The sequence below is a fragment of the Podarcis gaigeae genome (assembly GCF_964106915.1).
Source record: "Podarcis gaigeae genome assembly, chromosome: 3".
Taxonomy (NCBI): Eukaryota; Metazoa; Chordata; class Lepidosauria; order Squamata; family Lacertidae; genus Podarcis; species Podarcis gaigeae.
In genome coordinates, this window is record NC_139680.1 from 97,717,281 (window position 1) to 97,733,989 (window position 16,709).

General features: G+C 42.2%; 1 protein-coding gene across 3 annotated transcripts in view; it reads right to left on the minus strand.

Annotated features, from left to right (window-relative positions):
• Positions 1-16,709, minus strand: part of HHAT (hedgehog acyltransferase) — a 169,795-nt gene that overhangs the window by 50,345 nt on the left and 102,741 nt on the right. For all 3 annotated transcript variants that reach the window (XM_083733553.1, XM_083733554.1, XM_083733555.1), the window contains exon 10: positions 6,095-6,296. In XM_083733553.1, coding sequence (XP_083589679.1) covers positions 6,095-6,296 — 202 coding nt within the window. The remainder of the gene's footprint in view (positions 1-6,094; positions 6,297-16,709) is intronic.

Genomic DNA, 16,709 nt, shown 5'->3' on the forward strand with positions numbered 1-16,709 from the left:
CCACTCTCCCACCATTTCAGGTTAGAATAAGATTATTTATTTATTTTCCCGGCATCACACATATATACGGTCATGAGTGAGTCAATCGCGCCTAAGAGGTGGTGGTGGGGATGCCTGTCTAAAGAGAAAGCCTGGATTTATTTGTATGTTTACAAGGTAAGCTCTCCATAGCTTTCCCCCAGAACTTATTTTCACTGATTCAGAAATGGGCTAAATAGTTAAGAGGAGAATGACTAACCTTGTTCTCCAAAGACTAAATCATAAAGCTGGCTTTTTGGTTGTTGTGGTGGTGGTTTTTTTTAAAAAAACTTGAGATGGATTTTTCAGTCACCCCTTAAGATGAGTCATCTGCACGTAGTTTCATTTGATGCTTGCTTTTTGCATCACTCAGCGCAGGAATGTTACTGCTGTAAAAGTGGTATGTGTCCTGGTTCTTTTTATTTCTGGTCTGTTGGGGATTGCTCTTCCGGCACGAAGATTTATTTAATTATATTTTTACTCATTTAAAATAAATTACAGATTGATTTTCAAACCCAGTGCTACTCAGAGTGCTTTATAAAAAGAATAACACACACACATACTCACACACACACACAAACATCTAAAGCATAGCGCAGTTTTAAAACAAAGTTAAATGCAGACATTTCAAAACAGTGCAAAATGTTAACTAAAGCCAGCATGAATGAACATGATCATAAAATCTTAAGAGTTGGAAGGGAACCAAGGGTCATCCAGTACAACCCCCTGCAATGCAGGAATCTTAGCTAAAGCATCTGTGACAGACGACCATTTTTTTTCCCCATAGGAAAAAACAATAACCCACAGCCACAACCAGATTAGCTATAAAAAGCAGCAGTCGTGACCGACTCTGGGGTTGCGGCGCTCATCTCGCTTTATTGGCTGAGGGAGCCGGCGTACAACTTCCGGGTCATGTGGCCAGCATGACTAAGCCGCTTCTGGCGAACCAGAGCAGCGCACGGAAACACCGTTTACGTTCCCGCCGGAGGGGTACCTATTTATCTACTTGCACTTTGACGTGCTTTCGAACTGCTAGGTTGGCAGGAGCAGGGACCGAGCAATGGGAGCTCACCCTGTCGCAGGGATTCGAACCGGCAACCTTCTGATTGGCTAGTCCTAGGCTCTGTGGTTTAACCCACAGCGCCACCTGCGTCCCACTATGGTTGTTAAGAGCTGTTTAAATGCTGTCAAGGGGTGGAGCCTGCTGAACATCACACAGAATTGAGTTCCAAACCCCATGACTGAAAGAGAATGTGCAATGTACCTACACTGGGTATCTGCTTAAGTCTAGATCACGGGTAGGCAAACTAAAGCCCGGGGGCCGGATCTGGCCCAATCGCCTTCTGAATCTGGCTCATGGACGGTCCGGGAATCAGCATGTTTTTACATGAGTAGAATGTGTCCTTTTATTGAAAATGCATCTCTGGGTTATTTGTGGGGCATAGGACTTCGTTCTCCCCCCCCAAAAAATATAGTCCAGCCCCCCACAAGGTCTGAGGGACAGTGGACCAGCCCCCTGCTGAAAAAGTTTGCTGACCCCTGGTCTAGATGCTTGCATGGAGAATCTAATGTACAGTGGTACCTCAGGTTACATACGCTTCAGGTTACAGATGCTTCAGGTTACAGACTCTGCTAACCCAGAAATAGTACCTCGGATTAAGAACTTTGCTTCAGCATAAGAACAGAAATTGTGCTTCCGTGGCGCGGCACCAGCAGGAGGCCCCATTAGCTAAAGTGGTGCTTCAGGTTAAGAGCAGTTTCAGGTTAAGAACAGACCTCCGGAATGAATTAAGTACTTAACCCGAGGTACCACTGTATATGGAAGTCTCCAAATGGGCTTACCCAGAAGAAAAAAAGTATATGTATTGATACAGACCTTCTAACCAGCAGTGTACACACAAGGGCTGCTGATGTGGTCATGTACCCCTGTGTAAGCAGGGACTGTCCATTTGTTTCATTGTCCAGTCACACTCTGCATGAGAAGCCTACTGGATTACACCAACGTCACATCCAGTCCAGTATTCTATTTCCACAATGGCCAACCGGATAGCTTTGAGAAGCCCACCACCAGGACATAACTGAAATGGCTCTCCCCTACTCATGATCCCCAGTAAGGAACTGGCATGTTCTCTCTGATCCAGGAGGTAATAATATACAGATATCATGATTAGACAAATCATAGGCACAACTAGAGTGGGCCCTAAAAATATATCTCAAAGCAAAGACCACTTGATAATCTGAGATTTCTAAGTCGTTTTCAAGGGCAACCCCATGTAGGGTGCACTGCAGTAGTCCAATCTGGATGTTACCAAACATGAAATATCAACATTTCTGCCCAAAAGGGGCTGACAAACCAGTTTTGGCCACCAAGGCCACCTGAGACTCCAGTAACAATGTTAAATCCAGGAGCACTCCCGAGCTATAGACTTGCTCCTTCCAGCAGAGTACAAACGCACCCCAGACAGGCTGTCTCTCCATCTCCCAGACTCGAGAACTCGGTACACGTAACACCTCTGTCTTTTCAGGATTGAGCTTTGATTTATTGGCCCACATGCAAGCCATCACTGCCTTAAAACACCTCAGCCACCTCTCCCAATTCAGATGGAACAGAGAGATAAAGCTGGGTGTTGTCTGCATATTAACAACACCTTGCTCCAAATCCTCTGATGACAGATTCCAGAGATGTCATATAGATGTCAAATAATATGGGGGACAAGATGGAACCCTATGGGACGGCACAGGACAACTGCCATGGTGCTGAACAGTGCTGCCGCCCCCTTCACTACTTGCTGGAAATGGTCCTGGAGGTAGGAATAATAATAATAATAATAATAATAATAATAATAATAATAATAATAATTTGTTATTTATACATTTATACCCCGCCCATCTGGCTGGGCTTCCCCAGCCACTCTTTGCGGCTTCCAACACAATATTAAAATACAGTAATGCCTCAAACATTAAAAGCTTCCCTAAACAGGGCTGCCTTCAGATGTCGTCTAAAAGTCTGGTAGTTGTTGTTTTATTTGACATCTGATGGGAGGGCGTTCCACAGAGCGGGTGCCACTACCGAGACTGAAACCACTGAAGTAGAGAGCCTCCAACCCCCACCTTATATTTCACAAATTTGTTTCATCCATTTTTCAAAGGTGTTCAAGTTGGCTTTAAAATGGTCTGTGATGACATCAACGTTCAATAATATCTGACTCATAATGCTAATGAGTTTTTGACGCAAGCTCTCTCATTCTTCTGCAAATGGTTTCCTGCGTATCATTTAAATGGAGCACTTTGAACTTGTGTACCTATTTTGCGCCTGTACTTTCTGCATTCAGACTAAGTGCTCAAGAAAGGAAGCTGCTGTGCTGGCAGTTGGTTGACACACATTTCGTTGCTTGAATGGACATGAACTTTTCAAAACGGAATGCAATTTACGGAAGAAAATCCAGGTGCATACCAAGAGAAGAGCATTCGTTATGCAAATGTGACTTTTACAAATGCAAACCATCCTTGTGTGTTGGGGTGGATTGTGTGTGGTAGGGTAGCTTTCGCATCAGCTTCCGGTATGCTCTTCAGTGGGGAAGGTTGGATATTATGCCTGGATGCCTCTCACTTCTGCCTGAGACCCAATACCAGGAAGATTCTTGGTTGTCTCATAGCTGAATTGCCTTGCTGGTGCTTTTCTGGAAAGCAGGCAGGAGGACAGATTATATCCTTCCCTAAGTTGCCCCAGAACCAGCTTGAAGCACAAAACACAACTCTGGGTGGGGTCATGATGCTTATTTGACCTCCCAGCAGCAGAGAAGTCTCAAAGCGGCTAACAATCTCCTTTTCCTTCCTCCCACACAACAAACACTCTGTGAGGTGAGTGAGGCTGAGAGACTTCAGAGAAGTGTGACTAGCCCAAGGTCACCCAGCAGCTGCATGTGGAGGAGCAGGGAAGCAAACCCAGTTCACCAGATTACGAGTCCACTGCTCTTAACCACTACACCATGCTGGCGCCAGGAGGAAGAGTGGAAGGGGGCAAGGTGGTGGGGAGGTTAGTACTATGTTCAATACACTGGTGGGAATATGGCTGTACAAATGCACTGGAAAGTGTGCGATAACTGACTTAAAATTTACAGATTGTTCCCTATTGAAGGAGAATTACATGAAGATGATGTACAGATGGTACACAACACCAGTGCAGTTAGGGAAAATGTACAAAACTAGTTCAAATATATGTTGGAAGTGTAAGGAAAAGGAGGGAACATTTTATCATATGTGGTGGGATGGTAAGGTAATTTTAAAAAATTGGGAAATGATATACAATGAATTGAAGAAAAATTGTTAAAAAACCCGAGGCATTTTTGTTGGGGATTGTAGGGAAAGACCTGCCAAAAAAAAAAAAAATGAAAAAAATTTCATGTATGCGACAACGGCCGCGAGAGTTCTGGTAGCACAATGATGGAAGACTGAATAAACCCCAACTAAAGAATCATGGCAAGAAAAATTGATGGACTATGCAGAACTGGCAAAATTGACATATAAGCTACAGGACAAGGACAATTGTGACTTTAAGGATGAATGGGAACCTTTCACAAAGTATCTGAAGACACAACAAAGCGAAATGGACACCTTGGCAGGTTTTGAATAAACATTCACATTTTTTTTACTGATAATAATCAGCTAAACAGTTTGAGGATCTATACAACTTTGTAACATGCAGAAAACAGAATTATTGGAGAAACCAAAGACTGGAACTGAGGGAAGTCGGGGGGTGGGGTGGGGGACTGTGGGTTCTGGGGGGGGGAGGAAAAATGGGGGGGAAATAAGGATATGTTTTTGGATAATATGTCTTGTTATAACTTTGAATTAATTTTTTTTTAAAAAAAGGAAAGTGTGCGATAACAAGTTGCTTTGATGCAACTTCACCTAATCTCCCCACAAACAAATCAAAACGAATGCTCATTAAATAGCTGATGTCATCTAATCTTCTCGCAAACAAACGAGGATGAATATTCAATAAGCAGGCCGCCTAGAAGCACCCAGTGAGAGAAGATGGGATTTGAAGAAAAGGATTTGATACTCACACAGCAAGAATCTATATTGAATTGCACTTGTGGGGGTGAAGCTTCACCACCAATACTGATGGGGTGGAGATGTTGAGCATGTGTACGTTTCCGTCTCACTAGCAGGGCTTCTAGCACAGAAGATCTCATTCAAGATGCGTGCCTTTTAAGTTCCTCCCTTGAACTTCCCAAGCTATGAGATACAGGCAGACAAGATACCCAAAGAACTTCCTTTACACTAAATCAGGGGTAGCCAACATAGTGCCCTTCAGATGTTGTTGTACTGCAACACCCAATATCTGTTACTATTGGCCATGCTAGCTGGGAGTGATGGGAATTGGAGTCTAGCAACTTCAGATAAATGAACAAACAGCTGCACTAAATTTCTGATGCCATAAATTATTTAGTAGCAATCTATGATTTTTAAGGGATGCGGGTGGCACTGCGGGTTAAACCACAGAGCCTAGGACTTGCCGATCAGAAGGTCGGCGGTTCGAATCCCCGCAACGGGGTGAGCTCCCGTTGCTCGGTCCCTGCTCCTGCCCACCTAGCAGTTCAAAAGCACGTCAAAGTGCAAGTAGATAAACAGGTACCGCTCCGGCGGGAAGGTAAACGGTGTTTCCGTGCGCTGCTCTGGTTCGACAGAAGCGGCTTAGTCATGCTGGCCACATGACCCGGAAGCTGTACGCCAGCTCCCTCGGCCAATAAAGCGAGATGAGCGCCGAAACCCCAGAGTCAGTCACAACTGGACCTAACGGTCAGGGGTCCCTTTACCTTTATGATTTTTAAGCAAAGTAAAATCCCCTATTAGATGACCTTCAGGACTTTTAATTACCTTTTGTTGTCATTGTATTTCACAGCACACCCACTTTCTGTATTATGTAGCTCTAGAAAGTTGCCAGTCCCGAAACTCGAGTCCAGCAGGTGGGCACGTTCTGATAGCACTGAACCACCTGAAGTCTCTAGTAGAGGGAGTCTAGTCCTAAACACAGTTCTGAGCATTACAAAATGAAAACCAATGAACTTACAATTACGTCATGGACAGCTGGAAGAGAAACCAGCCTCTTCACTCCATTTTCGGCTGCTACTCCAAGCCAATTAAGTATCGCCCAGGACCAAAGGTAGCTATAACCGCCGTGCCAATAGCTTACAAAAGCAAACGTGATTGCTGTGGAGAACAGCATCTTAAAGATGTTGCAGCGGGATCCTCCCATCGGGATGTAAATGTACCTGCCAAGGAAATTATAAGCAGAAGTAATTAAGACTTCATTGAAATCACAGCAATACAACTACTGCAATATAAATTTGTTTTCACCAGCAGCTCTAAAGTGCTGCCTTGACTAATTACCTGACATTTTCTTTCTGAAACCTCTATAGTTTCTTAAAGACAGTGGATGAGTTCGTGTGTTTTTTTGTTATTGTTTTTTAAAAAATAATAGTTCATGCTTTTTGGCAAGATGAGGCATCTCTCTCCCACTGCCCCCACCTGGAAGATGCCAAAACTGAATACACAGGCTATGCCACATTCCCAGTGAGGTTAAACTTTAATAATAATAATAATAATAATAATAATAATAATAATAATAATAATAATAATTTATTACTTATACCCCGCCCATCTGGCCGGGCTTCCCCAGCCACTCTGGGTGGCTTCCAACAGAGTATTAAAAACACGATTAAAAAATAGACAGTGAGTTAGAACAGGATATTAACCAGGACCAAGCAGTCATCTACACAGCAAATAAATAATTCCATATTTACTTGCATGGTTTCTTAAATCTTTCCGCAATAAGTTTCGTGAAACACTATTGTTGGATGAAATGCTTTGTTTGAAAAATTTTGGCAAAATCTTATTTGGTAATTTTAAGTAAATTTTAGTAATGTCTTTGCCTTCATTCACATTGTTTCTTTTTTACTTTCTGTTTTATTTCCAATAAGTATCTATACAGAAGTATTACACAAAGTTCAGAGCTGCTGTTGAGAATGGAAGCATGCAGTTCTTCCTCTGACTCCCACAATTTACCTGACATCATTGCATCGTATTTCACTATGTCAAACTCAGAGTAGGCACACTGAAATCAACTGACTTAAGTGCATGGATTTCACTGGGTCTACTCTGAGTTTGGTACTGGCTCTTCTCCACATTGGCAGGGATGCTGATGGAGTGGGGAGGATCAGACCATGTAATGGTACCCGGAGCGAGGGTAAGTTGTAATGCATGTCACACAGAGTGAGGAACCCAACCCAAGACTTCCGTATTTGTAACATGGTCCCAACCTAAGTTTTCCTTTTGAGGTAGGAAATGCAATCAGTCATTTGATCCATAATGTTTACATTTATAATTATTATTACAGCTCCACTGGTTTTGAGGGGAAATGAAGTCCCCTTCCCAAGTGATATTTCAAAGAAATAGAAACAAATTGTACAGGATTAAGGAGATACAGATCTAACTGAAGAATGCAATTAGAAGAAGCAACATTTAATTCTCAAATGCTTACGACATTTCAGAATCACTATTCATCTCTCTGTATGATGGTCAACACCAGCCTTTGAGGTCCTTCTGTTCCATAAATCAGGCTTCAATCCTCAACATACATCTTCTTAGCGAATAAACCTCACTGTATGAGGTGGCATCTACTTCTGAGTAAACCAGCACAGGGATGTATTGTTAATCAGCACCATTTCCCCCAGGGAATATTTGATTATTAGATCCTGGTCTCAAACACACAACAAAACTAGGGAATTGGGGAATGGGAAGTGTAATAAGAGCACTCTATTCTTCGTGTAGTGGCTCTGCAAGTGTTATCGTAGCTGGAGGTTATGCAAGCAGCCCAGAAGTGCTTTCTAAGTGCTATCCGTCCTTGCAATTTAGACATCCCAATTGAGAGACTGCCAGGCTTTCGTCAGTAGTTCTGCACCGGCAGAAAGCTTCTTCTGGGGAAACAAACCAGGACTCCTTTGAAGAACTGGACATGATCTATCCTGTGTGGTTTAGATTCTCTCATGTTGTTCTTGCATACCTTCAGTATGGAATACATACAAGCCCCCCAACCCTCATGTAAAAATCAGTTCTAATGATAGCTAAAACACGGGGCATAAAAATTTCCAATAGACAGTTCAACAGGGTGCATCTTGGGTTCTTTTAAAAGGATAGGTCTCCCTTCCTCAACCTGAAGTTCCTATTGGGCCCAGCAAACACAGTCAATGGCCAAGGATTATGGTAGTTATGGTCCAAAACATCTGGATGGCACCAGGCTGAGGAAGGCAGCTCTGTCTGGCAGTATATCTGTCAGAATCAGGGTTTGGAAGTCAGAAAAAGCAGAGCACTGTGTGTTTCCGCATCAGTAATATGCTGTTGTGCTTGTTAAGCTCATCTGAAGTTTTTTTAACAGCCCTAGCCAGCAAGGTGAACATCGCAAGACACAAGCTGGTCCCTGAAAGGATAATTCAAGAATGTTTTCCATGAAAGCATCCTCTAACTATAGCAGATTCAGGCTGCTTCTCATCAGGAAATTCCTCTGCTTGTGCAAATGATCTCAATTGGCACCAATGTGACCATCACTAGGAACAGCCTTAGAAATGACAACTTTAATTTAAAAGTGGGCTTTCAATTACAGTTCAGTTTACACGGTGTCAATTGGCTCTCCTTAGGTGACTGCTCAGGCAGCTGTACAAGAGGAAAAGAGATTCAATTATCTGACTTTTACAATCTAGTGCCAGCAGTTGGTTAATTGAGCATTAATTCCCTTTTGCTTATGAAAAGTTTTGGATGTGAATCCTTGAGGGGTGGGATCCAGGTATAGTTTTAGTGTTGACAGTGGAACCATTAAGAGCTAGATGGTAAAACATTTAAGTCCGGCTGTGACTTAAAACTGATGAAGGGCTGGACTCAGGATATGCTAGTTAAGTTCAAGGTGCTGGTTTTGGTTTATACAGACCTATACAGCTGGAGACCTGGAGACCTGAAATGTACCTGGGGAAATTGGGTACCTGATGGATACCCCATCAATCCCTGCACTCTGCAGGTGAGCGCCTCCAGCAGACAGCATCTTATCAGGAGGTCCATTCCACCCAATGTAGGAACTGGGCTTTTTAAGTTGTGACATCAACACTTTGGAATTCACTCTGCTTGAATATTAGCCAGGCACTCTCTCTGCTGTCTTTCCAGCACCCGCTGAAGATCTTTTTCTTCCAACAAGCCTTGTATGTAAAGATCTTTCCCAGTCTGCATTGGACTTGTTTCTAAATGTTTCACATGTTTTATTGTTTTTGTGTTTGAGGTCCTGCACTTCTTTGAGGAAAAAGGGCAGGATATAAATTTAATAAATAATAATGATAGTGGCAGTTAGTTCCCAATGAAATCATAGGAGACTTAATTCACAGCTGATTTGTCCCATCAGCTTCACGGGAAACTGTGTAATTATAGTCCTGGTCTGTCCTTCCAAACACATTTATGTATATAATGAAGTATTTGAGTAGTATATTGCCTTGAGTAATAAAATCTGGAGAACTCAACCATTTGCCATAAATGAGTGACATTTTGTTTGGTTCTAATAAAGGTATTGCCCAGTCATGGATTGTGAAGTCTTTTCTCTAAGTTATAGAATTTTTACCTACCTAATGAAGAAAGCCTGACAATTTAAAGTACAATTAAAAATTGTCTAGTAAGCTTTCATGTGCATGCACACCTCTTCAGATACACTGTGTATCTGAAGAAGTGGGCATGCACACGAAAGCGTATACCAGAACAAACTTAGTTGGTCTATAACGGGTCAGCAAACTTTTTCAGCAGGGGGCCGGTCCACTGTCCCTCAGACCTTGTGGAGGGCCGGACTATATTTTTTGGGGTGGGGTGGGGATGAACGAATTCCTATGCCCCACAAATAACCCAGAGATGCATTTTCAATAAAAGGACACATTCTACTCATGTAAAAACATGCTGATTCCCGGACCGTCCATGAGCCAGATTTAGAAGGCGATTGGGCCAGATCCGGCCCCCGGGCTTTAGTTTGCCTACCCGTGATCTAGACTTAAGCAGATACCCAGTGTAGGTACATTGCACATTCTCTTTCAGTCATGGAGACTGGAACTCAATTCTGTGTGGTGTTCAGCAGGCTCCACCCCTTGACAGCATTTAAACAGCTCTTAACCCAGAGATGCATTTTCAATAAAAGGACACATTCTACTCATGTAAAAACATGCTGATTCCTGGACTGTCCACAGGCCGGATTGAGAAGGTGATTGGGCCGGATCCGGCCCCCAAGCCTTAGTTTTCCTACCCCTGGTCTATAAGGTGCTACTAGACAATTTATTTTTATTTTTATTTCAACTGCGTCAGACCAACATGGCTACCTACCTGAATTTAAAGTATTTATTACTGAAAAGTAGCCCACCTTGTATTGGTGGTGATTGTGCAAAGCACTCCTTCTACAACTGCACAGCATCCTTTTTCAAGTAACTGGGCAGCTTCTTAAAGTCAGCTTATCTCTTGCAGGCAAGCTGTTCCATTTAAGCAGCACATCATAATTTTAACTCACAAGATGCCCATTAGTGAATTGGACAGATTATGTAAATACTACCCTTCAAATCCCTATTGCATCACAAACATAATTACTGAAATATTTAAAAATGACATTTCTTGAAGACGTAAAACTTTCAAACCCAGTTACCACTTCCTTAGTTTCTTACAAGTGTTAGCTGCAGCACAGTGAGACAGCCTTTTCGAAGCATTTGTTTGTGCTTGCAAACTTTGCTGCTTAATGGCTTCAGTATTAGACTTCCCAAATCCATCATGCTTTCAATGAATCTGCTTACAAGCTGCCCCTGGATGAATAAGCACTCTGAATTCCTGCAAGATCTGCATTTTTGTGGCATTTTCACCTTATTTGCATCAAGCCATCTGATTTTGGGTTGTTGTTTTTTTTACAATATATTAACACTTTCACACCAAATCTTCTTATTTCTTATTAATGAAACTTGTATGTGCCAGAGAACTACAATGTCCAATACGAAAACATCATACACATGGAGGGGCAGTGGGCACGTGCTACAGCTATGTGCAAGATGAGAGAGAAATGTGGGTGTATGAGGAAAATGCTGCAAGAATCGGGGTGGGGATTAGAAGCAAATTAACATGCCTATGCCCATCTCAAATGTCACATTGCATGTGCATTGTGACTGTATGAGTAGTCTTTCTCTTCAATCGTGCACATAGGATTTTCAGTTTGGAGACTGCAAGGATACTAAAAAGTAAATGATGCAGGGTGACCTCAAGGAAAACCTACACACACAAAAATTGAGGGCTTTTAATTAAACTTGGTGTAAGGAATGTTCAACACAGCTATGGCAATACAAGGAGAACCAGGGCTACGAAATATGACTATGAAGATTTGTTTTCCTCCAGAGAGGTCTTGATCAGAGTCAAGAAAACAGAATTAAAAATGGAATTCCACCTGAGCTTTGCATGCACTTTATGGAAATCAGAGAAGGTATTTACGACTCTTAATATGATTATCTACTTAAAGTCATCCAGCAATGATTTAAAGGACACACTGTCCATTATGGAACTGTAAAAATCTATGACAGCCCTCTCTACCATCCATGATTGCTTTTCCTTGGTTGATAATGAAATATTTGTGTCTTTGAGACATGCTACATGGATGTATTTCAAACGAAGGTAGGAATGGCTGAAATGACTTTTGGAGAACAAGAAGCTACAAAATGGTAATACCCAAGTTTCAGAGAAGGACAACTAATTTTTTGAGGCAGAAGAACAACTGATCCTAAGTGCATTACAATCTACCCAGTATTTAAATTCTTAAACACATTCCTTACTAATTTAACAAGCTTGCCTAAGTGCTTGCTAGATTTTAATATTTTAATGGGCAAGAAGTTGGAGAGACTAAAGCCATGAACGGTGAAACTTTGCTAATGACCAAATGGAAGAAGACCAGAAGTTGGAAGAAGACGAGGGAAAATAACTAATGAGCATCTTTATTTTTCCCCAGGATTCACATTCTACTTTGCACTTCATTTGAAATAATACACCAAAAATCTCAAGGGTCATCATAATAATATATGGGGCTTCAATTTATTTCACTCTTCTGTGGTCAAAGTAGGAATGGACAAATTTGTCCTTCTATTTCTTTCTCTATCTAAATGTTTCCAATCCCTCATTTCTGCATCAGTTTGCAATTTTTTAAAAAAATCAAATCAAATCTTCACGATTAATAATAATTATACTTCATTGTGAAGTAATTAATACTGATCTACAGCTGATTAACTACACTGCAAACAACAGCAAAGCAGTGTATTACAAGAATAAAGACAACCCCCCCACAACTAATTGGTTGAGGAAATCTTGGCAGATTATCTTAACGATAAAACTTACAGATGAGATAAAACAATACATGATAATCAGGAGAACAAAGTTATTGAGAGGTGGGCTTTGTTTTTACATTTTTGGAATGGCAATCTAAATGGTGAAATTTATCCTTTTAATCTATTCACCGCATTTTAAAGTTTTTCTGTGGGCTGGGTTTATGTTTTTTTAATATGCTCCCCTTTTTCTCTTCACATGTCATTTTTATTTTATTTTCTTCTTTCCCTCACTACTTGTTTTCTTTCTTCCTGACAAGCAAGCTTGTTTGATGTGTAACGTTCTTGGCTACAAAGTGTAATGATACAATATTAATAAAATTATTTTTTTTTAAGAAGAATATAAAAATTCAATGATATATTCAACTAAAGGCAATGGCATAGAAAACCTAAATTTATTAAATAATAACATCCTTTCTAAAACCATGACAACCATATTTCTCTAGAAAATGTAGGGGGAGATACCTGTAAATCTGAAACCAAACTACAGTGGTACCTTGGGTTAAGAACTTAATTTGTCCCAGAGGTCTGTTCTTAACCTGAAACTGTTCTTAACCTGAAGCACGACTTTAGCTAATGGGGCCTCCCGCTGCTGCACGATTTCTGTTCTCATCCTGAAGCAAAGTTCATAACCCGAGGTACTATTTCTGGGTTAGTGGAGTCTGTAACCTGAAGCGTCTGTAACCCAAGGTACTACTGTATATGAAATATAATTCCACCATACTGAATAAAAATGATCAGGATCTTCCTGTCCCTTAGAAATCTGTAACTTATGTGTTATTCTTTTCTGAAGCAACTGAATTCCAGACAAGAATTCCATCATGCAGGCTCCATGATGCCCACACTGGTGCCCCCAGGCAGGTGCCCCAGACTCTGAGTTATAGGGCAAAATGTGCAAGTAATTTCTAGGCAATTTCTGTGAAATGAGAGTGAGTGTCGTGTGGCCGTCCTGTATATTTTTCCTGGTACTTAGGAATGCTCCCTGTTGCATTAGATGCAGTGTGTGTGTGTGTGTGTGTGTGTGTGTGTGTGTGTGTGTAAAATCAGTATTGTGTGATCCCCACAACCTGGAACAGCAGGCCATAAATGGCCTCCTATGGTAAGTGTGAAAATGCTGTCTCTCTGATTTTGAGTAATACCACACTCCCCATGGCAGCCATCTTGTGTTATGCCGTGCCCTACATAGCAGCTATTTTGTCACTGGAACCCTCAGCACTCTTGGAAATTTGAAATGTGTCCACAAGCCCCAAAAAGTTGGCGACCCCCCACTCTTAATACTCTTGTGCATGCGTGGTGCTGTTTTGGCTCTGTAGGCATTGGGTCTCACAGCCTGAACATCAGAAAGATAACATCAGAAATCCTTGTCTAACATTCTGAAGCGGCAGAAAAGGCCCTGCCCAACATTTTACAATCTAAACACAGAAGTATTCTGTTTAGACTGCAAAATGGTGGGCAGGGGCTTTTGTTCTGCTTCAGAATGTTAGACAAGGATTTGAAAACACTTTCTTCAGTGCTTTCTCAGAGTTTCTTCTGACACCAGTTAGACACATTTAATCAACGAAGCGCAATTTAATTAAGGGTGTGAAGGGAAAGAAAACCCAATAATGTGGCACTGATTACAAAAATAGATATCTTCAAAGTAATACACTTCAAAGATGATTGCTGTGTGTGTGTGAGAGAGAGAGAGAGAGAGAGAGAGAGAGAGAGAGAAGAAACTGGAACTACGGTAAGTAATGCATGCTTCCTAATGAGCAGCTGCTCTTCCATGCAATAAAATGGGTTAGAATCCACCCCCCCCCCAGTGTTGGGATCCACTCTGGAATCCATCAGGTGATGTGCAATCGTTCCCCACGTTTCAAATGCACAGATGGTTTTGCATTAAGTTGGATGTTCATTTTTATGACCTGTGTTTGATGCTTTTAAAAACCCAACTACTGTGAAGATGGTTCTGGCCTCAAGCCAGGTTCTTCTAAGTCTAAGCACATAACTCCATTGTTTCAAAGTCCTTTTAAAAAATAAAAAAGAAGCTTTAAAAATTGTGGCTTATAGTAGATTTGTGCTGCAGGAAGGGGTGATAAAGTTGACACCTTTTTGCTCAATGTCCTTTGTATGAATTCAGAGCCACGTCTACTTTTTTCCGTGACAAAAATAAGGTTGTTTTCGGCTGCTTTCTTTTCCTGTGTGCTCTACAGAGAAATCACAGCTGCTTAAATGGAATGGATTTTTCTTTTCCTTCAGCCCATCAAGTGAATTGGTTTAAACCTGTGTAAACCCTTGCAAGATGCTTTGCAAAGATGTAAGGAATAATTTGAAGGCAATAAGACAGCAAAGTGTTTTATCTCTTGTGATCAAGCATAGAGGGAAATCTCACATTATTGTATCCGGGCTGTGCCTGTTAGTTCATCCTTCTTTCTTTCTTTTGACCTCAATATCTGACATCCATATTAATCCACTAAGAAATCTGCTATCGTGAGACAGGATTACTTAATTGTAACTAAACTTAATGCTTTTTTAAGCTGACTCCCTATGTGTACATGCATTTGTGTCTATACTGGTTCTCACATAAGGCATGCATTTGCAAAAATCACTTGGGAAATGAAAACTGTTATATGTACTTTTCAAGGCACAACTCTGTGTTCCTTCGCCTTCAAAGAAGACAACTGTTTGGGACCAGGCGACTGAAAGGGTCACCTTCATCCTCAAGAGCCTGACTGCCCACTGTGCCTCATCGAAGGCCATGCTCTGTGTCCTGCCTGCGATCAGAGGTTCAGCTAGCTGGCATGTATGACAGAGCCTTTTTCATTATGGCACCCATGCTTAGAAGCTCACCTGGGCTTCTCTTTATTGGCTCACCAGCATCTAGTAATTTCTGTTCCACCAAGTTTTTGGGTTGCCCGGAGCTTATATATGTATCTTGCTGTTGTAGAACTGGCATCCTATTCCCAGATCACTGACACATGGCTTAGACAACTACCAGTGCACCCGAGTCCATAGATACCTGCCTTGGGGACCACAAGGTCCTCTCCCTAATGCTGCTGAAATGATACTTGAAAGAAGCATTATACTGTAGCCAATGGAATAAGTTGCAGTGTGTGTGTTGTGTCCACAGCAGTTTGCAACTGTGCCTGAGGCTCCAAAAAGGTTGGTCATCTCAGGCTTGGTTCAATCCCCAGCTTCTCCAGCTAAGGCCATGAAGGACCAGCCAGCTTTGTAGGTAGCCAATGTGGTGTCCTCCAAATGTTGCTAGACTACAGCTAGGACTTGCCGATCAGAAGGTTGGCGGTTCGAATCCCCGCAACAGGGTGAGCTCCCGTTGCTCGGTCCCTGCTCCTGCCAACCTAGCAGTTCGAAAGCACGAAGTGCAAGTAGGTACCACTCCGGCAGGAAGGTAAACGGCATTTCCATGTGCTGCTCTGGTTCGCCAGAAGTGGCTAAGTCATGTTGGCCACATGACCCGGAAGCTGTACGCCGGCTCCCTCGGCCAATAAAGCGAGATGAGCGCCGCAACCCCAGAGTCGTCCACGACTGGACCTAATGGTCAGGGGTCCCTTTACCTTTTACCATCAGCCCTAGCCACTGGCTATGCTTTCTGTGACTGATGGAACTTGGAGTCCAACAATGTATGGGCAGCTGCAGGTTAACCATCACTGCTGTAGAAAGAAGGAACTATCTGGGTCAGCGATCTGACTCGATGCAAGGAAGTTTCATATATTCCTTTGCATCCTGGCGGAGTGCAGCAGAGTTTTGCCAGATGGTTCAGTGCCTCCTTCATCTTGGTCTTCAGGGGGATGTGAGCAAACCCTCTGGGACGGACTGCAATTTGTCTGCAAAGCATTTGAGTATTTAAAAAGATGGTTTGCATCTGCAGTGCATTCTGCACTTCAGTTTAGGAATGTATTCGGACCTCAACTTTCATTCACTTTTCTTTGTTCCAAAGCTCTGTCACTATTATCGTTAGTGATACTAGCTGCAAAAGTGGGGAGGGAAACATTTGGAGCCACCATGTTGAGGTATACCTGAAGGAGCGTCTCCATCCCTATCATTCAGCCCGGACACCTAGGTCCAGCACCGAGGGCCTTCTGGTGATTCCCTCATTGTGAGAAGTGAGGTTACAGGGAACCAGGCAGAGAGCCTTCTTGGTAGTGGCGCCCGCCCTGTGGAACGCCCTCCCATCAGATGTCAAGGAAATAAACAACTATCTGACGTTTAGAAGACATCTGAAGGCAGCCCTGTTTAGGGAAGTTCTTAATGTTTGAAGTTTTATTC